At 46.2% G+C, this 25,646-nt stretch overlaps 3 protein-coding genes across 10 annotated transcripts; 1 reads left to right on the plus strand and 2 right to left on the minus strand.

The window, feature by feature from the left end:
- The first annotated feature begins 3,758 nt into the window (after positions 1-3,758).
- fem1b (fem-1 homolog b) lies at positions 3,759-7,338 on the plus strand. Its single transcript, XM_057052086.1, has 2 exons — positions 3,759-4,453; positions 4,742-7,338. Exons 1-2 carry the CDS (start codon positions 4,206-4,208, stop codon positions 6,375-6,377), a joined length of 1,884 nt encoding a protein of 627 aa, XP_056908066.1. The 5' UTR covers positions 3,759-4,205; the 3' UTR covers positions 6,378-7,338.
- A 225-nt stretch (positions 7,339-7,563) lies between these two features.
- Positions 7,564-22,516, minus strand: itga11b (integrin, alpha 11b). Of its 7 annotated transcripts, none has more exons than XM_057052085.1 (30): positions 22,387-22,516; positions 19,640-19,751; positions 17,037-17,146; positions 16,772-16,863; positions 16,549-16,663; positions 16,297-16,424; positions 15,720-15,868; positions 15,508-15,652; positions 15,225-15,390; positions 15,084-15,154; positions 13,992-14,136; positions 13,774-13,922; positions 13,481-13,624; positions 13,050-13,253; positions 12,843-12,973; positions 12,581-12,753; positions 12,072-12,211; positions 11,895-12,005; positions 11,640-11,725; positions 11,369-11,567; positions 11,157-11,255; positions 10,286-10,362; positions 10,064-10,147; positions 9,816-9,924; positions 9,623-9,736; positions 9,457-9,543; positions 9,269-9,379; positions 9,057-9,152; positions 8,619-8,732; positions 7,564-8,520 (listed from the first exon to the last, which is right to left on the minus strand). In XM_057052085.1, the coding sequence occupies exons 1-30, from the start codon at positions 22,448-22,450 to the stop codon at positions 8,446-8,448; spliced, it is 3,600 nt and encodes a 1,199-aa protein (XP_056908065.1). In that variant the 5' UTR covers positions 22,451-22,516; the 3' UTR covers positions 7,564-8,445. The 7 variants fall into 7 exon arrangements, with proteins under 7 accessions (XP_056908065.1, XP_056908061.1, XP_056908063.1 ...); XM_057052081.1 differs by having other exon boundaries at positions 11,157-11,276; positions 12,066-12,211; XM_057052083.1 differs by having other exon boundaries at positions 22,372-22,516.
- A 270-nt stretch (positions 22,517-22,786) lies between these two features.
- Positions 22,787-24,857, minus strand: si:ch211-284k5.2 (sperm axonemal maintenance protein CFAP97D1). 2 transcript variants are annotated; one of them, XM_057052087.1, is made up of 5 exons: positions 24,734-24,857; positions 24,423-24,503; positions 24,184-24,302; positions 23,831-24,014; positions 22,787-23,638 (listed from the first exon to the last, which is right to left on the minus strand). In XM_057052087.1, exons 1-5 carry the CDS (start codon positions 24,824-24,826, stop codon positions 23,492-23,494), a joined length of 624 nt encoding a protein of 207 aa, XP_056908067.1. In that variant the 5' UTR covers positions 24,827-24,857; the 3' UTR covers positions 22,787-23,491. The 2 variants fall into 2 exon arrangements, 1 of the variants encoding a protein (XP_056908067.1); XR_008953314.1 differs by having other exon boundaries at positions 23,512-23,638; positions 23,743-24,014.
- Positions 24,858-25,646: the final 789 nt, after the last annotated feature.

Below are 25,646 nucleotides of genomic sequence, written 5' to 3' on the forward strand. Positions count from 1 at the left end.
AGACTGAAAATTTTCCCTCATAAAACTGTCTAACCTTCCATACATAGCCACAGTTGGTCATAGGCGGAGCTGAAACAGATCATGTGACTGACATGTCCTTGTGTTTTAACCCAACTGAAGTGCTGTAAAGAGCAAGACATCTGTCTGTGAAGGAGTTTTGTCCCTGGGAGAAACTGCTCCTTTAACTTGGTTACTGGACTGCTTGAAACGGGCAGAACAGTCGGACCCAGATCCTGGTGCGCCGGCGGAGTGAACCGAGCAGCAGAAGACTGTCTGGCCACAAGCAAACAGAACCCAGAGGAGATCTCCACAAACTCGGGACCAGAGACAGAAGGCGGAGGTCTTTTACTGGGACAGCGGCGAGGCAGGAAGGTCAAAAAGAGGCAGGATCAGTACCGGGTGATCAGTCTGTAGAAGACCGCTTGAATGACTCGCATGAATGCAGACAACAATCTGGCAGAGAGGGAATGGGAGGCAGGAGCTTAAATGCCAGGTTGATTACTGATTAGGGACAGGTGAGTGGAATGATTCCCTGATGACAGACTGTGACACTGCTTACCTACAGTGATTAGGACAGAGTCAATCTAGCCTGTCATCATAGCTACACAGCAGGAAAGAACAGTAATTAAGAACAAGAAGGATCAAGTGAGGGCGGCACAGTGGTGTGGTGGTTAGCACTGTTGCCTCACAGCAAGAAGGCCCCGGGTTCGATCCCCGGTTGGGACTGAGGCTGGGGACTTTCTGTGTGGAGTTTGCATGTTCTCCCTGTGCCTGCGTGGGTTCTCTCCGGGTACTCCGGCTTCCTCCCACAGTCCAAAGACATGCATGATTGGGGATTAGGCTAATTGGAAACTCTAAATTGCCCGTAGGTGTGAGTGTGAGAGAGAATGGTTGTTTGTCTATATGTGTTAGCCCTGCGATTGACTGGCGTCCAGTCCAGGGTGTACCCTGCCTCCGCCCATTGTGCTGGGATAGGCTCCAGTCCCCCCACGACCCTCAGTGGAGGAACAAGTGGTAGAAAGTGAGTGAGTGAGGATCAGTGAATGTGGGGCTGCAGACAAAAGACAGCAAAACGCTACCCTGGAGGTAGGACAGGAGGCTCTGTGCCTTCCCCCATGGGCCTGTGTTGCCCCTCCTCATTCTCCTTCCTGTTTGTTTGTTAAAATTTTCCTCGTGTAACAGTTTTCTTTTCAGGTCACTTTTAGAAAAAAGCAAAGGTGACTAGTTGGAGAAGGGAGAATCTTACCAGGTCATTTTTTGGTTGCGTTAGCAACAGTAGCCAATCAACTCTGCTGACCTCTGCCAGTCACCCACTCAGGGGTTGAGGCAGCCTCTATGGTCTGCATGTACATGGCAGAGCCTCATTTATTACGCATTAATATGACACTAATATCACTGCAGGTTAGCAGGTTGTTCTTGCTCGTCACTCTACAGGGGGAGAGCATGGTAAGTGGTCTGAGAGTGAGGCCAGACCACACCAATACCAACCTGAAGGTATTGAAGGTACCTGAAGGTACCAACTGTCCTCAAAGTAAAACAGGAGCTTGATGATGTTTACCTGCGTGACAAAGGATATAAAGAACACTTACAGACTTAATTGGGTTCTGCTTCTAAATGTTCTGGAATCTATTCAACTTGGATTTGTTTCCAAAATAAATATTTGTGCTTCCTCTTTTTCTGTGGTGATTTCCTCCTCTTCTTGTGGTTTGTCTCCAGTTTTTACCCTCCACCTGTTTTTTTTTGTGCATCACCTGTGCATCTAACCTGTGTTTGGGCGGAGCCACGTTGGTTTTCATTTGACTGTTCAGACAAGCAAATGATATAAACCTGTTTGTGACTGGTGCAGCTGGTAGCCAATCATCAACAGTCTCCTACGGACTAACTCAGCCGCCAGATGGAGCGTGGTTGCCATGACAACAGCTATAATGCCGAGGTGGACAGAAGAGCATGGCAGGGTCCTGGGGAGCGTTCAAGCATCTGTAGAAATGGATCCATTGTAACCTGACACAGACTCACATGTTGTCCTGAGGTCACGTGTGGAAGGGTGCTACCTTGAGCAGCAAAAGGGGCGTACAGCACGTGCAGGTATTCTGCAGCACTGGGGCAGTTCAGTGGAAACTGGTCTTAGGGGAGGATGAGCTGCAGAATGATGGATTTATGCTTGCTCAATTAAAATAATAATAATATTGAATAAAAACACTGTCAACAATCTTTCGAGAAATATAACATGCACGTTTACAAGAAAACACTTGTCAGAAGATTTGAGGAAATGTGCTGAGAAAAACATTCTCAGTGTTATGCCTAGGTTTTCTACTGGACCCAAAAGCAGACAAACGCAGTGGGAATTGTGTCCAACAAAAAAGTTTTTCTTAAAGGTAAACTCAAAAGTCATCCTGGACTGCAGGGTAAGCACTCGTCCAGCTATTCCGGGGCGCACAGAGAGCTCCAGCGCGGAGCAAACAGCGCGTTCTTCCCTCCAGCAGGGCGGCGTGGAGACCTCGAACAGGCAGAGAGAAGCGTTACAACGAGTGCTATCAAAAAGCGAAGGAACAGGAGTCAGATTTACCATTTGGAAAGCGATAAGTCTCCGACGCTGGCAGACAGGTGGAGCAGATTATCGGCTCCTCCACGCCCCCTGCAGGAAGAAGCAAGCAGGACCACACCACACGACCCGGAACCATGGACCCCAACACCCAGCAGTTTAGTTGTTATCAGTGATCATGATATTACCGTGATGTCGGGCCGGCTCACATCAAGGACCCAGTTTTGGACAGTGAAGCAGAGCCAGACATCCATGTAGAACCGAGGAGGCCTGTGAACCGCCTTCATCTGGGCAGGAACGGTGGCTCGGCTGCAAGAGAGCAAATATCTGACAAGGATTCTACAGAACAGCAGCTATTTATCCTGATGCTGGTTGGGATCCTGTGGTGCATGATGGGATTTGTGTGAAATGAACTGAACAAACCGAGGCTACTTTGGGGGGGGGGGGGGGGGGGGGGCGAAATGAAAATAAGTAGTAATAAAATAGAGAAAATAACTAGTTTCTAAATTGTCTGAGGGACTGGATTGAAAACAAGCCATTGGGACCCCTACAAAGTTCCAACTCTTCCACACAGATTTTCCTGAGCGATTTGTGATGAACTGTTGAAGGATTCCTGTTGCAATAAAACTCTGAACTGCAGGTTGACCCACAGGTGAAATATTCATGAACAATAATAAATGTGACGCACCTGCACAGGAACGCTGCAACCTTCTCGGCTGAGTTCTTTCTCCTCTGCTCCTTTATCATGATATTTATGTAAGAAAATACAATTTACACAGCTCCAGACTCCTTCTGCCTGCTGCTGTTTCCTCCCATCTCATTGTTTTCTCCACAGTTTGATCATCTCAGATAATCCTGTAATCTATTCAAACCTGCTCCCAGATTATTTTTTATTACACAGAATTAATCTGGCTTCAGGTAAACTTCCTAGCCTTTATTCCCTCGTGATAACTTTGTATGAAAGTCATGAGCAACTGTAAAAATATGGAAATCCACTCAATGTTTCCCTTCCAGAACTGTACTACCAACCTCAGAGTTGATCTAGAGTTTAATATTTGCAAACCCATGGGTGACTAATAAGGAATAATGATATATAATAATCTAGGAATAATGCTGGTGTGAATTAATTTGATTACATCTGCAGAGTTTAAACGCTGGGGGAACGCGCGAGGGTCTCCTGACGGAACGGATTTCAGCGGAACAGTTTTCAGTCGGAGGTGTTTTTATGTTGTCCGGCAACTTCCGCTAAAATTCCTCTGATAATTTCTGTGCCCATGTTTTAGTGGCCTTTTTTTATTTTATTTTTAATCGTTCGACAGAAACTCCAACGGGAGAGTGTTTGTGACTATTAAGTGGAACTGTGTATCTTAGTTTGTTCTGTCTCAAAGCCGACAGGATTTCCTCCTATCAAATTAGTTGAGGAATTTAGCTCACAGCAGCTAGCTCGCTCGGCTGACGCCTGTTACTCCTGTTACTGAAGCTCGGGAGTCATTGTCCGCCAGACTGGGTTTAACTTGTAGCCATTACGGAGAATCTACAGTTTTCATGTATACGCTGGGGCCTCTTTCGACAGTTTAATGGGAGGCGGCTTGCTTTGGCGGACTGGACATTGCGGGCGCCAGTTACAAAGAAAGCGGAGGTCCTGGCTACCTGTCGGGCTCAGATGGAATCTCTGGCCGGGTACGTTTTCAACGCAGCCAGCGAGGGTCGAGTCCTGACCCTGGCTGCTCTGCTGCTAAACCACAACGAGACAGAGACCCACTACCTCCTGAGCTATGTGACCCAGCTCGGCGGACAAAAATCCACCCCGCTGATCATCGCAGCCCGGAACGGACACGATAAAGTTGTACGGCTGCTCCTGGACCACTACCAGGTGGACACAGAACAGGTCGGAACGGTTCGTTTTGACGGGTAAGAACCGCCTTTTATGCTAGCAGAATAGGATACATTGAGAATTGTATGTCTGGAGTTCGGTTGCAGATGGATTTTCTGTTGTCGAGTTCCAGAGTCCAGCTTAAGAAAGCAACCGTGATGAAAGAATGATGATGATTGTAGTCTGATTGTTGGTGTGATGGCTGTCTGCCCGCTGAAGGATCAGAACAGAACATACCCACATGTGCTTGTTGATCCGATCGGTGCCACTGGTCTTTAGCATTTCTCCATCAGGACTTCTTGTCTTTTTTCCTGTCTGTGTGGCAGCTATGTGATCGATGGGGCCACGGCGCTGTGGTGTGCAGCAGGAGCGGGACACTTTGAGGTGGTGCGACTGCTGGTGAGTAACCACGCCAATGTCAACCACACCACCATCACCAACTCCACCCCCCTGCGGGCTGCATGTTTTGACGGACGCCTGGACATCGTCCGCTACCTGGTGGAGCACAATGCCGACATCAGCATCACCAACAAATACAACAACACCTGCCTGATGATCGCCGCTTACAAAGGCCACTCGGATGTTGTCAGGTTCCTTTTGGAACAAGGAGCAGAGCCCAATGCCAAGGCGCACTGTGGGGCCACGGCCCTGCATTTTGCTGCGGAGGCGGGTCACCTGGACATAGTCCAGGAACTGGTGCGCTGCCATGCAGCCATAGTGGTGAACGGACACAGCATGACGCCACTAAAGGTTGCAGCGGAGAGCTGCAAAGCGGATGTGGTAGAGCTGCTTCTGGCACACGCCGATTGTGACCCTCTCAGCCGCATCGAGGCGCTGGAGCTGCTGGGCGCCTCGTTTGCAAACGACCGGGAGAACTACGACATCCAGAAGACGTACCACTACCTGCACCTGGCCATGGTGGAGCGCCATCAGGACCCAGAGAGCACTGTCGCCAAGGAGCTGCTGCCGCCAATCGAGGCTTATGGGAGCCGCACCGAGTGCCAGACTCTCCGGGACCTGGAGGCGATCCGAGTAGACCGGGACGCTCTGCACATGGAGGGCCTGATGATCCGGGAGCGAATCTTGGGCTCCAACAATATTGACGTTTCGCACCCCATCATCTATCGCGGCGCGGTGTACGCTGACAACATGGAGTTCGAACAGTGCATCAAACTGTGGCTTCACGCGCTTCACCTTCGTCAGAAGAACAACCGGAACACCCACAAGGACCTGCTGCGCTTCGCCCAGGTCTTTTCGCAGATGGTGCACCTGAAGGAGCAAGTTTCGGCATCAGCCGTGGAGCAGGTGTTGAACTGCTGCGTGCTGGAGATTCAGCGCAGCTTGACTCGAGTGGACACAGCCGACATGTCCGAGCTGCCGCAGAGCACGGACAACTACGAGGCCAACCTCTTCACCTTCCTGTACCTCGCCTGCATCTCCACCAAGATCACCTGTGGGGACCATGAGCGCGCCAGCATCAACAAGCACATCTATGACCTGATTCAGCTGGACCCGCGGTCACGGGAAGGTTCCTCGCTCTTACATCTGGCCATCAGCTCCAACACGCCAGTGGACGATTTCCACACCAATGACGTTTGCAGCTTCCCCAGTGCCCAGGTGACCAAGCTGCTGTTGGACTGTGGTGCGCAGGTAAATGCTGTCGACCACGAAGGCAACACACCGCTGCACGTCATCGTCCAGTACAACCGTCCCATCAGCGACTTCCTAACGCTCCACGCCATCATCATCAGCCTGGTGGAGGCCGGCGCCCACACAGACATGACGAATAAGCAGAAAAAGACACCGCTGGACAAAAGCACGACAGGCGTGTCGGAGATCCTGCTGAAGACGCAGATGAAGATGAGCCTAAAGTGCCTGGCGGCGCGCGCCGTCAGGCAGCACCAGATCACCTACCGCAACCAGATCCCCAAAACGCTCGAGGAGTTTGTGGAGTTTCACTGACATTGATCAGGAAGTAACTTCTTTCAACAACTTTCTTATCTTTTCCTAACAAATGGGTGCTGAGGGTGATGGTTCCAGTCCTCCCACCATTTGAGCTGAATGGGTGATTTTATTTTTACATATTGATTACTGAGAAGCAGCCAGGCCACGCCCCTTCTCACTCTGCCTTATCTCCACGCCGGGAGGCCGCTGCCAAGGCTGTTGTAGTGTGAGTGGGTGAGCAAGCGAGTGAGTGGGTGAAAGAGTGAGATGAACGCCTGAACAGACCATCAGTTCATACTATTTGTTTTTATTCATTTTTTTCAGATTATGAACACCTGATCAGACAGCTAGACAGACTTTATTTTAAGGAGAATTTTAATTTAAATAAGTTTGTTTTATGAGTTCTGCTTTTTCTTCATTGAACTGTGCTAAAGGGGATGTTTTCCTGCTGTTCGCATGTTTTAAACACCCACATTTCCACTGTTTTGACAGTTTTAACCACCCCGACGGGCCAAAAATCTCATCCTCACACTTTGGTCCAGACATTATTGGTAAAATCATTTTAGAGTTTTTACATTTTAGCACAACACAGCAGCTCCATTCTCTCACAATAAGTTTTGCTTTTATGCCTAAAGACACTTGAATGTGAAATCAGGTCAAAGGTCAGATGTTGAACGTTAATAATGCTAGAAATTAACTGTGTCTATTGATGGTTGGTTTGTTGTCATACCCGGCGGGCATTAACAGGTCAAAGATTTTACTTTTCATGTGTTCAGGATTTGGTTTTGGTCTGTCCAGCTCAGATCAGCCTTGTGTTGTATGTTATCGATCACGTGATTGTGGCGATGGTGTGCCATTGGATGGTTTTACCAGTTTTCTGTTAGTCATGGCAGAAATGTGGCCAAAGATTTTCTGTTTGCTGCGAGCCATTTAAGAAGTCAGCTGTGTACCTGCTGAATTAAAACCGAGGCTAGAGCCACATGTTTGTTCTCATTTCTTACTTTTGTAATTATGGCTACAGTCTGGCCAGCAGGGGGCGCCCAAGGCAGTGGGAAACACTAGGCAGGTACAGGTGACCTCGCGGTTCGCAAAAGAACGCAACAGTGTCTCCCGCGCCCCCTGGTGACCGATATAATACCCCCCCAAATTGTTAAGCTCACTTTAAGTATGTTGTAATGACCACCCAACAGTAAATACAAAGGAATAATGGAGAACGTTTTTACATTTATTTAAGAAATAAAGCTGGCAACATCATGACAAGATACAGTTTTTATTTCACAAAATGGAAAATAATCTGAGTTTAATATTAAACAATAATCTTTATTTACAGATGCTTTTTTTTTTTTACAACAAACATGTGTTTGACTTAAATGTCAATGTATCAAATGATGCATGGTTATAGGAGTCACTTACAAATTTGGAAAATAAAAAGCAAATATAAAGAGCCTTTTTAGGTAGTCGTGTTACATTGTCTCAGTAAATACTGGAGTTTATATGGAGGCTCTGTACACTTCTGAAAGATGAACTTAATAATTTCTCATACTATTCAGCTAATGGTGATGCTAATCCTCTTCAATCAAACGGCTCCTAAAATGAATTATTTTTAATGGAATGTTCTCGTGCTTCCATAAATGTAACTGAGCAGCTAAGTTCGTACCATCATCAGACACAGGTCAGTCAAACATGAGGTAATTTTACTTTAATGTATCAAGTATTGCTCGACAATTCTGCGGGTCTTGGCTAGTTTCTTAGCTATCTGTCAACTAAAGGGTTTAGAGGCCCTCAAAACCTGTTTGGGAAGCTGTGAGAATTCAGTCAGAGGAGAAAATTCCCAGCTTTGAGGGCAGGATGTTCTGAGGAGAAGGTGAACACGCGAGCACACAGGTGCCAGGAACAACTGTGGGTCGAGGCATGACGTGATTCTCAAGATAAAGGAAATCTCTCAGAGAACAACAGGAAGTGACCCTTGGGTGGAAAAATTAATTTTTTCCTTTCCTGTTTTCTCAGAAGATGAACAACAAACAACTTTACATCTGACCTCACAAGAGCATCATTGGTGTTCAAACACACAAAGCTAGCATCGCTATCACAGCTCCTCCGCTGCCTTCCCATCGGCTACAGGCTCCTCTTTGTCTTTCCTTCGTCTACTAAAGAAGCCGAGCTGATAACAAAGAGTTGTTAACATTCGTCAGTGATTTCCCCCAAACTGCACACTTATGGTGTGTAAGCATGAGTGTGTGAGTGAGTGAATATGTGTACCTTCCAAAGGGCCAGGACCAATAGAGCCAATAGTAGAAGGCCTCCCAGTATGCTTCCCAGTATAATCCAGACTGGGTTGATATAATCCTCCTCCTTCCTTATCTCCAGGATTATCTACCAGCACACAAACATCCCATCATTTCATTCTAAACAAAGATCTCTGATTTTTCTCACCATCTATCTTTTGATCAGTATCAGTGTGGATCTCAGGTCTGACAGCAGGGGGCAGCAGGGCTCAGTTATGGCACTTTTCACATGTGACCAAACAGGTTTATCACTTATCGTCACTGCTGCTTTTTTGTCATTTCAGAGTTTGATTTTTGTGTTTGAAATGTACCTTCACTGGTGGTAACACAAGGTACCCTCCAGATACAAAGCAAACTTGGTTAGGTCTTATGATTCAATGGTTCTTCGACGTTCCCTTAGCTTCAGTCTTACCTCTCTGACAGGAACATCTTCCTGAAGGAACATTGGACTAAATGGTTCCATCCAGATGGAAGCTGTGGTTAATATCTCCAAAGACCTAAAGCTCACCTGAAATCACACGACTGATGTCAGATCAACAAACAAGGAAACCTCATCTTTTATTCTCGGTTCAGGTCTACTCAGTACATCTTCAGCAATGAGAATCATGGGAAGTGCTCACTTACAGCAAGCAGAGCAGGAAGTTGAAGTCGTCCTGTGAGTGTCACCTTCAGCTCTTTGGAGGTCGGCAGCTCCAGCCGACACTCGGCCGCCACGCTGGCACTGTTGCTGCTGTTCTGCAGACCGAAGACAGAGGAGACATTAACAACGTCTGTTAGATGTTATCCTGAGTTTACTGAGACACTAGGTTTACCAGCTGGGACAGGTGAGACAGGTCCTCTGCTGAAATCCTGTTGGCTGCTGTGTGTTGAGGGAGCTGACAGTGAGAACCAGAGACCTGCTGAGGGAGGAGGAACCTAGTCTATGATCCTGTTTTTGTTCTTTTCTTAAAAAAAAAAAAAAAAAAACATTTCCTCTACCTGTTCGACTCTGAAGTCCATCATCTTCATGAGATGGTTCCCTCCTCTTGTCACTGCCCAGATCTCAGCCCTGAAGACAATGCCACGCACTGGAAAGGTGCCCAAGTTCTGGATCTACGTCCAAATCAATTTGAAAATCAAGTTGCTACTTTTGTTAGCTGATGGAGGAACATTTAAGAATAAAGGAACCCACATGATAAGTCAGGTTAAAGTCGTGAGAAAGGCTGTCGGGTTCGTCCCGAGAAAAGAAGAAGGCGGTGGAGCCTGCTGCTTGGATTTGAAAACGAGGAGTGTTGGGGTCCCTGGAAGGAGAGGAAACAAGGAGGGTGAAGAGTCTGGAGTTGATTCGTCGTATTACAACGATGATAAGCCCCATGATGATAAGCCCCCGCCCCCCCAGGTTTAAGTTAAGGTTCCTTCTGTGAAACATCTTCTGCTCACCTGGTGAAGAGGAGATCAAGCTGGTACCTCAGAGGGAGGAAGATGATGTTGTTGTTGTCATCAAGGTTTTTATCCTCACCCTCACTGACAAATACACAAACATCCAAAGTTCAATGTTCTAAACCCTCAAAGAAATAAAAGATTTATGGTGTTTGGAACTCTGACAGGCTTCTTGTCTCACTGATTGATTAATCAACCCCCCACAGTCACAGACGCTTTCACCTGCTGGTTGTCATGGTGACTTGCATGTGGTCCAGGAGCTCCACTCGGCTGAGCTCAAACTCTAGACGGAAAGACACCTGAAAGAAAGACAGAATGTGGCAGAGACCACAGGAAGTGAAACTAAACAATGATTTAAAGGCTCAAACTATCACCCAAAACCACAGCAACAACTTTCAGGAACAGTTGTTTGAGGTTCTGGGCAGACCTGAAGGTGAGGCTTAATCCTTTACTGCAAGCTGCCAGTAGGGGGGGCGACGTAGCTATTTGTGCTTTACTTTTGCAGAACTGGCCCCTTTTTCTAATTATAGAAAAATCAGATTTGCTGATGTTGGTGTTGGTTAGTCAACAGGGATGTCTCAGTGTTTGTGGGTAGTGTTTCTGGGTGATTGCAGATCTTTGATGACCTTCAGGCTGACAGAAGCTCACAGTTCCCCCCATCGGCTCTGTCTTGTTCCATCCAGCCTCGTTAGGAAGACGCCAGCAATATTCTGGTCCAATAAACTGGACTTCATTCAGGCAGGCATGTGGGAGTCAAGCCCCCGGGAACTGATGGTGAGGGGGCGGAGCTGCCATAATGTTTACAGGACGGTCATTACAGTAATGAAGGATTTTAGTTGATGGGCTATTCCCGCTCTGTTTAAGAAGTGTCGTTAGCATCTCACAGCTGCTTTGCCACCACTTCCAGTAAATCTGCTCTCTAACCGTGGAAACATTCATACAAACATCAGGAGCTTCAGTTACTGAAACATTATACTGAAACTGAACTTGTTATGTGCTAGCTACGCCTAATTATTCAGCAGATTCATCCAAGTTTTTCAGTTATTTCCTGTTTCAGAGGAACTCTCATTGCCTGGGTGGACGCAGCACCAACCTGTGATGATGTCTTCATAAAGGGAGCGCTGATGTTGCAGATCAGCTCATTAGCTGGGCTGTTCTCAGAGGAACACTCCATTGGAATATCTGATTGGTCCTGTGGAAATGTTGGAGGAGCCTGTTGAGTCATGTAATGGAGGTGTCGGACCTGATCTTATTGGTTTTGCTTTGATGAATGGACTTTTGTGATTTTTCAAGATGATTCCTGACCTTGACTGTTAGACTGGAGAAAAGCAGGTTGGAGGAGGTGGAGATGTGAACTGTGGTTCCATAAGCGTTCTCGCCCTGATTCTCCAGCTGGGCAAACACCACCACCTTCCTACGCCCCGTCTCTATGACACGAGCGCTGACCTCTGACTCCCCCTGGTGGCTGCAGAGTGACCAGATGGTTCTGGAGCTGCAGAACTTCCTGTGGGCAAGAACATGCCTCAGTAAGCTGGTGACCACAGTCAGTGTTTGTGGGGGAGATGCTATGACGCACCCAACATCCACCAGGTCGGTGTGACTGTGGAGGACAAGGTCAGGAACGCAAGTGTCTTCCTGCTCACAGCCATTCCAGAAGGGAAGCTACGGCAAACAAAAATATCATTTCATGTCTGACAAAACTCTAGGACAGCAGATCATCTTCATGCGTTAGTATGCTAGTTTTATTAGCAATAAACACAAGGTTAGTCCATGTCCCCACAGGTAGTAATCAGGCTACGGCAGCAGGTTATGATGACTAGTTTGATCCCACCTCAGCCTTCAAGATGCTCGACTGATCCGGGTCCAACACAGGGCCCTCATCTGGGTTCTGCAGCCCCGTTTCAAGGACAACCGAGATGGGACGTCCATAATCACTCGTCTCCTGAACAACATCAACAAAGTTTCATTAATGTTTATCACACACACACACACACACACACACTCTAACCTGAACAGAGAAACTGTGGTGCCGGCAGCTTTGACTTCCTGTCTGCAGAAACAGAATCCTGGGCTGCTGTCGATCTGATTCATCCAGGACGGCTCGTGGAGGAAAACGGCGTTCATCAAACACCAGACTGTACCAGATGGCTATGAAGGAGAGGGAGAGTAGGAGGAGGAGTGGGAAGTGGAGGAGGAAGAGGAGGGGGAGGAGGAAGGGGGAGAAAGGGCAGGAGGAGGGGAGGAAGCAGAGGAGGGGAGGAAGATGAGAGGGAGGAGAAAGAAGGGAGCAAGGGCAGGAGGAGGGGGAGAGCAGGGGGAGGAGGGGAGAAACGACACAAACATCCCTATAACGTCACCATTTCATGACACGTGTCTTAACGTCTGTGTTTAATTCAGTCCAGATGTTCAGAAGGTCTGAGGTGATGAACGGTTGAATGGACAACAACTGGCTACTGGGCAGCTAAAGTTGAGCTTGGCATGTTGGTTTAGAACGAACTGGTTTAGAAGAAAACTCACCAACTTCCACCTTTGGCTTTGCTTTGGTTCTTGTCCTGGAGTGCAGACTCAAACAGATCGTGACAGACATGCAGGTGACCTCCTTCCCTCCTCGCTGACAGTCTTTGTTGAAGATGTTGACCTTCTCTGGTTCAAATATCAGGCTGGACTGGATCTGCACCACACCACGAGACCTAAAGGTGCGGAAGTATGAAAGCAGAAATAGTGAGTCGTTCACCATTTCGTCTTCATCCCTTATTAGCATGTTGGCATGGGTTCTAACCAGATGATGACAGCGGCCCCCAATGCTCCCACTGCAAGGTCAACAAGCCCATCTCCGTTGACATCTAAAACACCATGAAGACTTTGGCCGAAATACTTCAGACCTGCAGAAGAACCCGCAGCAGACAGTCGCTAGAGAGGAAAGTGGAGGGGAAAATGAGCTTTGGGGGCTTTTTTTCCTCAGCAGTTTTAGTGCTGCACCTGTTACCTGTCTGAACTGCCACTGGATGGTTCTGTCCTGCCCATAAAACAAATAGACCGCCCCCTGGTGGTCATCCTCCAGTGGTGCTCCTACCACCAACTCTCGGAACCCGTCTCCATTCATGTCCTGTATTTGAGCCAAGGATGAACCCAGCCGAGAGTTCTGGAAGCAGTTAGTCACCTCCAGCACCCCCTGGAGATCAAACGATGTCTAGACAGAAAGGAAAGATGCTTTGGATATCAACAAACATAGTTATCCAATACATTTTTTGATGCTTGTACCCAAGGGCAACCAGGAGACTTCAGAGACTCTAGTTTACTGGTCGTCGCATTATGGGAGGAAACTGGCAGGACACCCACACAAGCACATGCTAACAACATGCTAACAACATCGTCAACATGCTAACATCCGTGGACAAACATATCAGAAACATGTACCTCTGGTGTCAGGCCGTAGACGTAAACCTTCCCTCTCTCCCAGCCCTGGTTGTAGTACATCGGTGCTGCCACCAGGAGAACATCGGTTTGTCCGTCACCATCTACATCCATTGACAACAACTCGCTGCCAAAATACGAACCAATCTGGACAAGTAGAAGGTGTAAAAAAGTTTCTAATCAGCTACAAAAAAAATCTCTAAGTAATCTCTTTTCTGGGCTAGTTGGACCAGTTAGTTAGCATTACAATAGCTAATAATGCATTTTTGCGTGAAGCTGTAATAGAGATATGGGACCTGCTCCCCTAGAAGAGCCTGCAGGACCGTCAGGTTCCCAGAGTTCTTCAGGGTGAACACAATGACCTTCCCGGTGTGGTTGAACCTCGGTGCTCCAGCAGTGTAGAGCTGAGAGCCGTCAGACGAGATGAGCGAACCAACGGAATAACCTAGAAGCACAAGTGATTCAATTAATGTTTTGGTATAAGGAGCTTTGAATTTTGATCGAGTAATATTACCCAGGTAGGCTCCATGGTTCTTCAGCTCCTCCGGAAACTCATCTTTGTAGGAAAATTTTGGTGGAACAACTTTTCCATGTTTGGTGTCCTTCAGTACGGCACCGTTCCAGTCATAAGCTCCCACGGCTCCGAGAAGAATGCCATCCTGAGGGTACGTTAATGGATCTCACGCTAACATTTTGTAGAAGAAGAACCAGAGATGTGCTAGAACAGGTGAACAAAAGTTGTAGAACCAGCCAACTAAGCTAGTAGACTGTGAAGGCCATGAAGAGCTACACAAACTTAACAAAGCCTCGTCATAAACGTGAATGTATTGTTCATTTTATCAGTTTTGTAAAAAACTAAAGAGCAACAGACTTTAACTGGTCTGGATCTGCTGCTGAAACCCCAGTAGATCCATCAACAGGATCGAAGCTGTTCCCAGATCCAGTCAGAACCTGCTCATTTACAGCTGAACGTCAAAGTTCCGTTCTTACAGTCCAGCAAGAATTTTTTTCTTTAGGATGACTTAATTGTCTGGTTTCCACATCTGTCCGACTTTGACCTGGTCCCAGTTTTTACCCTTTAAATCCTGAACCTGGAGCAAGATCTACCTGACACATCTGTCTGTGAATGTGTGGAGAATGAATGAATGAATGAATGAATGAATGAATGAATGAATGAATGAATGAATGGATGGATGGATGGATGGAGAGAGAGAGAGTGTGTGTGTGTGTGTGTGTGTGTGTGTGTGTGTGTGTGTGTGTGTGTGTGTGTGTGTAGATCTTGATGTGGCAGCTTTACGTTCAGGATTACCATCTGTTCCGTGTTACACACAAACTTTCCACCCCCTTCTTTTCTCTCTCCGACTCTGGAATTCAGAGGATTTTCCACTGGAGGGAAATCAGGAATATTCCTGAAGGTTTAGTGAAACCTGTGAGGACCAGATGAGACCCACCAATGGCACCAGATGCTGCTGACCCGTTCTGAACTTGCTGCCCGTTTCAAACGAATCTCAGGATAAACAGGAAGCTTTTCATCTGTGGAAGTTCCTGAAGAAACAAGCCCCGCCCCCTCTGAGCCTGTCCAGGAGTGTTGAAACTTTCTACTTACTTTGACTAAATGTGAGGAGAATCCAGCCTGAGCCATCTGGAGACCAAACCCTTGACCCAGAGTGCTGGTACCTATAAACCATCATCATCATCATCATCATCAACATCAACATCATTGTCATCGTCATCATCATCATTAGACCTTCCAGAGAGAAAATCCTTTCTCCAAGTGCGTCCACAATATCTTTCAGTGCCGACTCGTCCGTCACATTGAAGAAGTGTTTCTCATCTGGGTCGCTGGCGATGAACTTGATTTCCTTCAGGAAGGCTTCAGGGTTGATTCCTCGGCGATTGTAGTAACCTAGAACCTAGAATTATGGGAAACAAATGTATTTAGCACGCATGCTACCAGTTGAGCGTAAATTTGATCAGTGTGAATTACTCATGCACGTGGGCCGACTGTGGACAGAGAGGGTCAGACTCACAGCGATAGCATACATGGTGATATTGTCCCTCTCGCTGTCAGCGACAGCCTGCAGCAGCTGCGGACTGTCATGTGATTCTCCATCTGTGATCACGATCATCACCTTCTGAGCTCCAGGTCGGCCTCCTCGCCTGAACGCCTCCGACCTGCACACCAAAGACGTCTGGGTGAGTGTGACCAGGGTTATCAACTGGCTAAAGATCTGTCAAGTACCTCGCCACATTGATACCCAACGCCGTTCTCGTCTCCTCACCACCACGCTGGCTGATGCTCTTGGCCGCGTCCACCACCTCCTCCACTGTCTGGTACTCGCCCAGGCTGAACTCGTGGACCACCGAGGAGCCGTACTGGACCACCCCCACCTTCAGGAAACAGAATCCTGAGCAGGGGAACACGCTCCTATTCCCACCTTTAACCTCAGTAACTACCGACTCATGTGGCAAATCCATGCTAACAGTCTAATGACCACACTAACATTTATACACCCTCCCACCCTCCTGTACCTGCCCACAGCCACCTCTACGAACACTTTTCAGCCTCTAGAATCACTTCAGCTGTTTTCTATCAAATTTTGCCACTTCATTTCATCACCATATACTACAGTAGTAAGTATAATTAGATTAGAGAAGGTCAGATGGTCAACTGTTGTAACTGGAAGGTGACCTTTGATGTCATCAGCACTTTGAGGTGAACGAACACTTCCAGAGGTGGAGAGCATGGTGAAACATCTATCTTCTCCCTGGACAGGACAGTTTCTAAGTGACTCCTGCAGGAATGTTGAAGAACTGACCTGCGTCTGACCTGGGCCGATGTAGAACTTGCGCAGGATGTTGATCAGGAATCCCTGGACCTCGTGCCAGGGATAGATAGAGTTAGAACCATCCAGAACAATCACTATGTCCATGAAGGTCTCACATCCTGCAAGACATGGAGGATGGTTGGATGGTTGGATAGAAGGATGGAGGGACAGACAGACAGACAGACAGACAGACAGACAGACAGACAGACAGACAGACAGACAGACAGACAGACAGACGGTTACTCTGCAGGGCTGGGGCAATGGTGTGGGTCGGTCTGAAGGTCCAGCTGACTCTGGAACAGATTCCTGTGCTGTACAGGGAGCTGCCACATTCATGAGACCAGAGAGGACCACAGGTCTGAGGACACGTTTACATCATGGGACAAACATTCCAGTCAGTCAGAAAGCTGGTAACAAACTGGAGCTCAGCTCAGTTAACTGGAGTGTTTTGTGTCATGTGACCCACCACGAAGCTGCTGTCTTTGGGGTTTGAGGTCAGCGTCATGCCCAGCCTCATCTCGTCTTTTCTCTCAGACACATTGTCCAGAGGAAGTTTTGCTGAAAGGAAGAAGAGAGACAGGTGACTTTCACACAGTCACACGACCTTGGTCAAAAGCTCCGCCTCCCCCTTCTGAAAGTCAAAATAAGGTTTGCTCCAGACGTTATTCACATCGCATTAGCTAATGTCAGCTGTGCCCAGTGTGAACGTGTGTGGTGGCCATGTTGCTCACCCAGGTGCAGGCGGCTGCAGCCAGCAGACTTTCTGTTGTCCAGAGGACACCTGAACACATCGCCTGTCTGTTTTTGCCCAGTGGATTCTAAGGGAGCTCCAACCAGCAGCCTGGAGGACATCAAAACCGGCTAAGCAACTACGAATCAGAGTAAAGTAAATATCAAGGAGTCGCTGTTCTAGAGTCAGAATATTGTCAATGCAGAGAGGGAGCTGATGAAAATATTAGCAAAGATGTCCAAAAAACAATAAAGTGCAGGAAAAATCTGGAACATTTCGTTCATGTATGAGATGATTCCTCCTGGCAGAATCTGGATTTTTCCTTCGTCTGCTGGGAGGAAATTATTAACAGCAGCATTTGGTTGCAATCAAAACACTAAAATCTGGGAGCAGCTGCCATAAATTACAACTGGATCATTTCTAACAGATGACCTTCAATGTGAGAGAGACGCAAACGTGCTGATTTCTCTTATTTATGTCCATTTCATGCTACTTTATACATCTGAACCTTATTGTCTGTTTATCCCACATCTGACTCCACAAACAATCCCAATCGGCACTTCCTTTCATCGATTTCAAAGGAGCATTTCCTGTCTTTGGAGGTGTCACATGACGTCCAAGATGACTTTCTGCATCTCAGAGAACTTCCTGCACTTTGGAGACATTTAATTTTTATTTTTGATGTTTTCATCCAGATTTTGGCCTCTCCACTCCTTTGTTCCAGCGGTTGCATGTTGCCTGTTGCCGTGGGCAATCAGTAGGTCAGCAGGTTGGTATCCAGGGCCTGGACGGCGGTTCTGGGAACAGGTCTGAGTCACATTCCGGAGGAGATGCCATAGTAGCACACTAACCGTTAATCTGTTTATGTGGCTTCTGTCCACATCAAACGGGGTACGGGAGCCAACAAACCACATCCTGCCGCTGTCTATGACATCATCACTCATCAGCGGGAAACCTTCCAGAGTGGGACCAGTTGCCCAAAACCAGAGCAGAACCTGGAGCTTCAGCCATGGAAGCTGCTGCAGGAGTCTGAACATGGATGTACCGTTACAACAGTCGGTAAACCGCCAGCAGGCTGTGAGTCAATTTTGATGTTTGTGACCCTGGAAAAGTTCCATTATTGAGATGCATGTGACCGTAGCCATGGCAACAGTAAGAAGACAGACAGAGACAATCACAGTTCATTTTGGTTTAACCTTTCTCACCTTTTGACCTGAGATAATTCCACACATACAGATTATGGCCACAGTTATTATGGGCTGTTGGTTGCTATAGTCATAGCAACTATTAGCACCAGGCTAACATACAGTCTATAGATGTTCTCTGTCCCACTCACTATACACACACACACACATGCACCGGCACACACAGACAGACACACACACACACAGACGGATTGCGAAGACTAAAGGTTCCGTAAACACATACTGTTGGAGAATTGACCTTGTGGGTCAATACAGGTCAATAAGTTTGACCTCAACAGCATCTTTAAACAAACACACGCAGACCTACATGCAAGAACACACAGACACACACATCCCTTATCTATAAAAATTTGTGTTTTTCCAATAAACTTACAAATACTCCATAAACACCAATAAAGAAAAGTTTTAATCTGTCTGATTTTATTCAGTTTCTTTGGCCAGCAATTATTTCTGCCAATTTAAGGGTGGTGAAACAGGCTGGACAAGGTTCTGAGCAGAAACGACAGACCAGATTAGCTTTTAATAATCTTTGTGTCTGTGAAGAGTCTGTAAACCCAACAAACACACACTGATTTTAAGGAAAATGAGTACACTGGGGGTCAAAGGTCAGAGGTCTTGCATTTTATGGGAACAGACAATCTTCCTGAGAACAGCAAAGATGAGGAGGAGCAAGAGAAGCTGATGGTTATTCCACCATAGAGACTGTCTGGATCCCAACAGCTAGCATATAAAGTTCACCTGGCAGTACAGAAGTAACGATGTCAGACCCCCTCCTCTTTAAAAACACTCCAGATTGGAGCAATGGGCTTCCCAGAGGGAGCCTGGGGAATAACAAACCACAACACATAGTTTCCAGAGCTGCTGCTCTGCCCCAGGACAGTGGACCAGCCCGTCCTCACACAAATACTTTCCACTTATTTACCTGCTACTTCAAAGCAGCAGCAATGTTGTAATCCTGGAGGACTGTTAGGTATCCATCAAGGCCTGGAAGAGCCCAGAATGTTGCAGGATCTCACCTAGAACCGCAGACAGACCAGAGAAGAATTCCCCAGACATTCCACAGGTTCTCCGAAGTCCCACAATAACAAACTTTATCAGACCAAAGCTAGATTAATGAGATTAAGCAGGAGATGGGTCCAGCTGAGTCCAGCAACTCCCGTTCCTCTGTCTTGTTGGCTTTTTGATTTCTGGACTTTTATTCTCACATCTCAGAATCATTCTGAGGACAATCTCAGGAACTCAAACATCTACCAAGCACGGCCGACATGATGGTGTCAGAGAGAGATTATCTCAGGTTTCCAGATGTAACCAGAAGAGTTCAAAGTTCAGGGGGAAAAAACAGACCAGTGAGAGACTGGTTTGTCCCTGTGATGGCAGCCTAATGAAGTAGGACACTCACCACTGGCGTCCTCCGGCCTCGTGCTGCTGAACTGTGGAACCAAACTGGGTCTCTTTAGAACCAGAGAAGATTTTGAAGTTCTTGCTGTCGAAGTTGAAGCAGAGTTGAAGATCTGAAACACAGAGGAACAGGCTGTGTGTGACCTGCACAGGTCGACCTTGATATGACAGATATTTCTTTCCAGGAAAGGAAATGAACAGAAGATAAAGCCATCATTAAAAGCTGAGCTGTCACGGTTTCTGCTCAAACGCCACACAGAGGACTTCCCGCTGAACACATGTTATAGTGGCTGGAAGGGAGTCAACCTGCCCTGATGCATTCTGGGAGTTCTGACTGTGCAGAACTTCAGACACACATTGACCTCAGAGTGTCTGAACACGCCAACACAGCTAATATCTGAGTTAGGATGCCCATATCATTAATGATAAATAGTCCTAAATACAGGAAACCTTTAACCCCCCCATTAAGGATTTATTAAGCAGGTGAGCCGACGGATGTGTGATGCCTGAAGTCTGAGTGGAGATCATTAAAGATGATGGAAACAGCAGCGGGAGACAGAGGATTCTGGAAAATAAAGGAGAAAAAGGGTGATTTCATCCTTTCAGCAGACATCCAACAGGAGGAACTCAATCTGGAACATCCCAACGGCCAGAAAAGGCCAGTTCTGAAGTAGATCTACCACAGTCAGAGAGCTCTTAATGCCTTCCTTCTGTTGCAGCTCCCATCTCATACATGTGAAGTTCTGCAGAACCTCAATTCAAACCTTTGTGTTAAAATCTGGTGGATTTACCATCAAATTAACTGTAATTATAACTGCTGACGTTCTTCTACAAGGGAGATGATGAAGCTCTTAAGCTTCAGCCTTGGTTGACTGATGGTGAATTGAAGCATTGGAGATGTTGGCTGTTGCTATGACTGCCTGAGCTGACCGGTGTGGTTGTTCCGTGTGTGTGTGTGTGTGGCTGTTAGCAGCTGTGTGGTTGTGAGTTAGCTGGAGTAGCGACAACTGAAGGGTTTTTATAAAATGAGACGGGAGCCAGGCTGGATTCAGCTCAGTGACAGAGACTTGGCTGATCTGAGGACATTTTCTCCTCTCACTCTTTTTTACAAGGTAAAAGGAGCTTTGCGACTGTTGCTTTTTGTTGATTCATTTTTCCAGATGTCCTCGATTCTGTCTAAACTGGAACCAGATCAATAGCTGCAGCTACTGCTAATCTTCAAGAGATCTGATCTGTGTCACTTCCTGCCGAGGACCACGGCAGCCATGCTGACCTCTCTGGGTGACAGCACAGGTCAGAGGTCATCTTGTCCACCACATCAGTTGTATTTTCTTAACCAATTAGTTGTGATGGGCTCCCTCTGGCCATTACCAGTGAACCTGTTTTAACAGCTGTTTCTTACAACCAGTAAAAGAAACTGGTGATAAATCAGTGATGCAGACGAGCCAGTTGATCTCAGAGCTGCTGTTTGATGCTCTGTGATGTGAGTGGAATCATCAGGTTGTTCTGTTGCTGCTTTCACATTGATGCTGTGAGCAGAAGTTTGGGCTGAACGTGGCTCCTCACATAACCTGACACATCTGATGACTCTGCTCAACTGGCCATTATCAGGATATTTGAACAGTTCAGTCAGTACTCTGCAGTTATATAAAAGACAACAGTCTTATCCAACTGGAACTGAGGAGCTTCAGACAAAATAAAAGCATCAGGCCCAACTGCGGTTCTGCTCCACTGCTTTCTCTGCCATTTTATTGGCAGTTTACTGGGATTCTGGAGCTGTTTCCAGTAATCAAGCCCACCTGTGTCAGACTTCAAGGGAAGCCTCGTGGATGACGGCTCTGATTGGTTGGATGTTTTATTTTGAAGGAGGCCAAATCAAAAACTGACAAACAACAACTGCAGCAGCAGCAGGAAAAACTACAGCAGCAAGAACAACAACAACAGGAAAAACAACATCAACAACAACAGCAGGAAAAACAACAGGAGCAACAACAACAGGAGCAACAACAGCAGGAGCAACAACACCCACAACAGCAACAACAACAACAGCAACAACAATTCCAACAACAACAACGGCAGCAGCACAAACAACGTTCCACGGCTGAATGTAAAGATTGTCCTCAAAGATGATCCCAGCAGAGCTCAGAATGTCACCAAATTACACAGAAATATTATTTAAGTCCATGTCGGACAACTTTCAGTGGATGGAAACAAAGTTGAATCAGACCAGGTGAGCGCGTTTTAAAGGGCTCAAATTGAAATTACTCATGTATCGTTTCTCTGCCTGTAATCATCCAGATTGGTCATCAGGAGGAAAACAAACCTGTAAAAGTGAGTTTTGGTTCATCGGGACATGATTTTCTTTGTCTGCTGACAACAAGAACGAGCAGCCAAGAGAGTTTGTGAGCTGCAGCTATGCTTGTAGTTCCTCATTCCTGAACAGATGATGTGCAAGAGTTGTCCTCTTCATCACCATTCCCAGGATGAAGAGCTCTGATAGAGAAACACGTGCACAGCTGCAGATGCAACCTGCAAACCTGCAGCAGCAACAGCAGGTCGGCAAATGTTTACTCTAAAGTAAATCTGAACACTTTATTCTCAAATATTTCAGCTTTAAATAAGGTTAAACTTCTGAAAGTCACCGTTCAGTCCATGTCTCTCGGAACCCATGTTTTAGATTCTGTAACCGATGAGTTTCCATGGCAACGGTTTAATTTTGCCCAGAGACATCACCTGTTCTGTGCTCACCTGGGAAGGAACTGCAGATCCAGAGAAGAAGAAACAAAGGATGATGTTGAGGATGATAATCCATGAGTGTGATGAGTGCGTGGACAACAGACCAGCAGAGTGAATGTGTGTGTGTGTTTCTGTGTGTGTGTTTCTGTGTGTGTGATGATTTTAAAATGTGTGTCCCCAATAAAATAGAGTCAGTGAGAGGAGGAGCACACTGAACACACCTCCTCCATCACATGCACGCACACACACATGCACGCACATTGACATGACATTTTTTAAAGACTTGTTAACGGCATCTTTCCTTTCCCAAAGAGGAACTTTAACAGGAAACATCTGTTAACAAGCCAAGGGTATATTAAGAACTAAGCAAATTATTTTAATCAAAACTAAAATCACTGAGAAAAACTATCCATTTGTGTTGAAGATATCCTGGTTTAATAGCATTAAAAGCTGTTTAATTATTTCAAGTTTATGTTTGATCCCTGTTTTTACACCTCTTTCTGTCTTGATTTGATGCATTTCAGACAGAAAATTGAACAAAAGAAAACGAAACAAAAAGAACAAAAGAAATTAACTCTTAATCTAGAAGAATCAAACATTATTGTGTTGTTGCAGGCTCAGATATTCATCATCATCTTCATTATCATCACCCTCCATGGGAAACACCAGAGAAGAGCCCGCAGAGCACAGACACTCCTCTTCTGCCCTCCAGTGGTCAGTCTGCAGATGATGGCTGCTCATGAGAAGGACGCCAGAGAAACCGATTATTGTTTCATTCAGACAAGAACTACAGTCTGAGAATGTAAGATTAGATAGTTTTATAAGACAGAAAGGTTACTCAGGAAAAGAAAAGTCAGAATAGAAAAATAAGGTCTGATGAAATATAAAACTTTTCTACAGCGGCCCAGAACAGGACAAACAAATCCCATTTTAGAAGGGTTGATTGTTCAAGCTCCAGCTGCCATTAAATCTGTCAAGACAGTAAAGCTAAATGCCAACAAACATTAGCATGCTAAAACTCATGTAAATTATGGGAGTCAGTTTGTATTTTAAAGTGTTTGATGATTCATGTGCATATTTCAGGGTGCAGGGGTGTTTGCAGCTGCTCCTCAACCCATCAATCATCACTGAAGCTGCTATCAGACGACTGTGGGAGTATGTCATCATCATCGGTTTTGGTTGTTTCTGTGGTGACGCTGTTGCTGCAGCTTGACGACAGTTCGCTGCCCCCCACGGCGGCAAACTTCACCTTTCTGGAGGATCTCTGCAGATACAAACACACAACAGCTGCTTACTGATCAACATGACGGGAGGATAGATCCATTTAACAGAACCACCGTAAAATAAAGACTTAGAACATTAGAACACCTCCCCCAGTGGCCGGCTGCAGAAGGTTACTGTACCTCCGCCCTCTGACATGTCAGAACTTTGGTTGCATCACATGGTGTAAACTAGCCTTTTTCTCCACAGGTCCTCGAGGGTAGCGCGTTATATTGTCCCGCAGACGCTCTGCCCTCTCCCAGTCATCCAACCACAGCTGGCGGCGGTAATCTGACTGGCGAGATATGATTCGCTGATAGATACCCTGATTCTGATGTCCAACAAGCAGATGCTCTGCCCTCCTCTTGTCAGCATTAAGACTGAAGACGAAATGAATGAAGGACAACTTTAACAGTTGAAACACATAAAAACAAGCATTCACAACATTCTGCTACATAATCTGATTATGTTTGGACATTGATCTGGTTCTGATCTGAAACAGTTGTGACATGACCAAACTTGGCTAAAACAGCAGAAAATCTCACCAACCTCCTCAGGTGGTACTCGTTCTGATGGTCCAGCAGTCCTTTAGAATGAACAATGTGGGCCAGTTTGGAGGCAAGCAGGCGGTTGTCTCTGTCGATGGTGGACAGACGCTCGTCCTGCAGCTGAATTCCAAAAGATTGGATGCATTTTTATTTTTTTAAAAGCGTCATTTCCAGTTTAGAGTTCAATAATCATGACAGATGTTTCTGTCAAAGACAAACAGGAAGTAAGAATCTGCTGACCTGCAGCTTTTTCAGTTTCAGCTGGATGTGAGTCGGTGTTCTGGTGCCTTTGTTGTCCACTGTTGGCAGCGAGCAGCTCACCTGGACAGGTAACTGCAGTTATACTCTCCGGCACAAGTTTAGACTGTCTCTGAGTCTCTTTACAGAACTTTAATATTAAGGTTACTGTCGCCTCTGTGCAAAAGTCCAAAAGGAGATCTTCTCTCAAAAGTTGAAATAGAATTTTAGAATAGAAAACCAGAGGTTATCTTGCTGTTGCTGTACACCTCGACCTCCACTCAAGCCCTGCACTCCTCCACCTTCACACTCACCTTCTTGCGATGATTCTCATAGTCGTTCTGGTCCCAGCGCTGCTGCAGGTACCGGTTGGTGACGGGCTTCAGTGGTTGATACGACCTGTGCATGCTGCTGATAACGGCTTGCTCTGTGTTTGCAGGCCTGTGGCTGGGGTCACCATGGCGATGGTTATCTCGCTGCAGCCAGATAGGGTTGCTATTAATTATTTTTGAGGGGAAGAGGCGTGTCCCACATCTCTCAGGTTTAGATTACAGTAGCAACTTTTTTGAATCTACTGATAGTCTGATTGTCTCCAGCTTGTTTTTGACATATCCAGATTCAGGGAAGGTGTAAATGATCAGATAAGAGCTTGCCGGGGTGATAAAAAAAAATATATATATATATAATGCAAAAATTATTTTCAGTAGAATGCACCCAGAAATATTGAATAAATGTTTTTGTCCTTTTGCCACATTTGGCAGCACAAAGCTGCCTCTTGTTGATTAATCTATTAGACAATATTACAGTATATTGCAATATATACTGTGGGGACCTTAAGCAGCTCCTTCAGCAGCAGACTGTTACACCCACGGTGTAAAAGGAACGATACAGCAGGTCATTCATCCCAACTGCAGTCAGATTGTACAACATTCACAACTCTTAATATAGCACCAATAACCCATGGTTTGGCATATTTCTCCGCACTACTTAATCATACTACCTCCGGAATGTCTTATTTGCACGTCTCTTATTTGCACCTTTTTGTATATAATTTTTCCATTTCTGTATAAAATGTATAATGTACATAGTAATGTACATAACATAAGAGTCTTTTTATTTTTATTTTAGTACTATACTGTACTGTACCCCACGGGCTACCTCTGTAACACGTGAATTTCCCCGATGTGCGATCAATAAAGTTTAAGATACTTCAAAGATACTTCACAA

This window comes from Takifugu flavidus, chromosome 13, assembly GCF_003711565.1.
Source record: "Takifugu flavidus isolate HTHZ2018 chromosome 13, ASM371156v2, whole genome shotgun sequence".
NCBI classification, from domain to species: domain Eukaryota; kingdom Metazoa; phylum Chordata; class Actinopteri; order Tetraodontiformes; family Tetraodontidae; genus Takifugu; species Takifugu flavidus.

Coding starts and splice junctions, on each gene's coding strand:
- itga11b (XM_057052078.1), bottom strand. CDS start 22,450: ATGGATTATCATCCTCAACATCATCCTTTGTTTCTTCTTCTCTGGATC. Junction 16,664..16,771: donor CCAAAGACAGCAGCTTCGTG/GTGGGTCACATG, acceptor ACGTGTCCTCAG/ACCTGTGGTCCTCTCTGGTC. Junction 10,363..11,156: donor TTATGAAGACATCATCACAG/GTTGGTGCTGCG, acceptor TCTTTCTTTCAG/GTGTCTTTCCGTCTAGAGTT.
- si:ch211-284k5.2 (XM_057052087.1), bottom strand. CDS start 24,826: ATGCACAGGTCGTATCAACCACTGAAGCCCGTCACCAACCGGTACCTG. Junction 24,015..24,183: donor AACGAGTACCACCTGAGGAG/GTTGGTGAGATT, acceptor TTTCGTCTTCAG/TCTTAATGCTGACAAGAGGA. Junction 23,639..23,830: donor GAGGACCTGTGGAGAAAAAG/GCTAGTTTACAC, acceptor TTGTATCTGCAG/AGATCCTCCAGAAAGGTGAA.
- fem1b (XM_057052086.1), top strand. CDS start 4,206: ATGGAATCTCTGGCCGGGTACGTTTTCAACGCAGCCAGCGAGGGTCGA. Junction 4,454..4,741: donor GGAACGGTTCGTTTTGACGG/GTAAGAACCGCC, acceptor TCTGTGTGGCAG/CTATGTGATCGATGGGGCCA.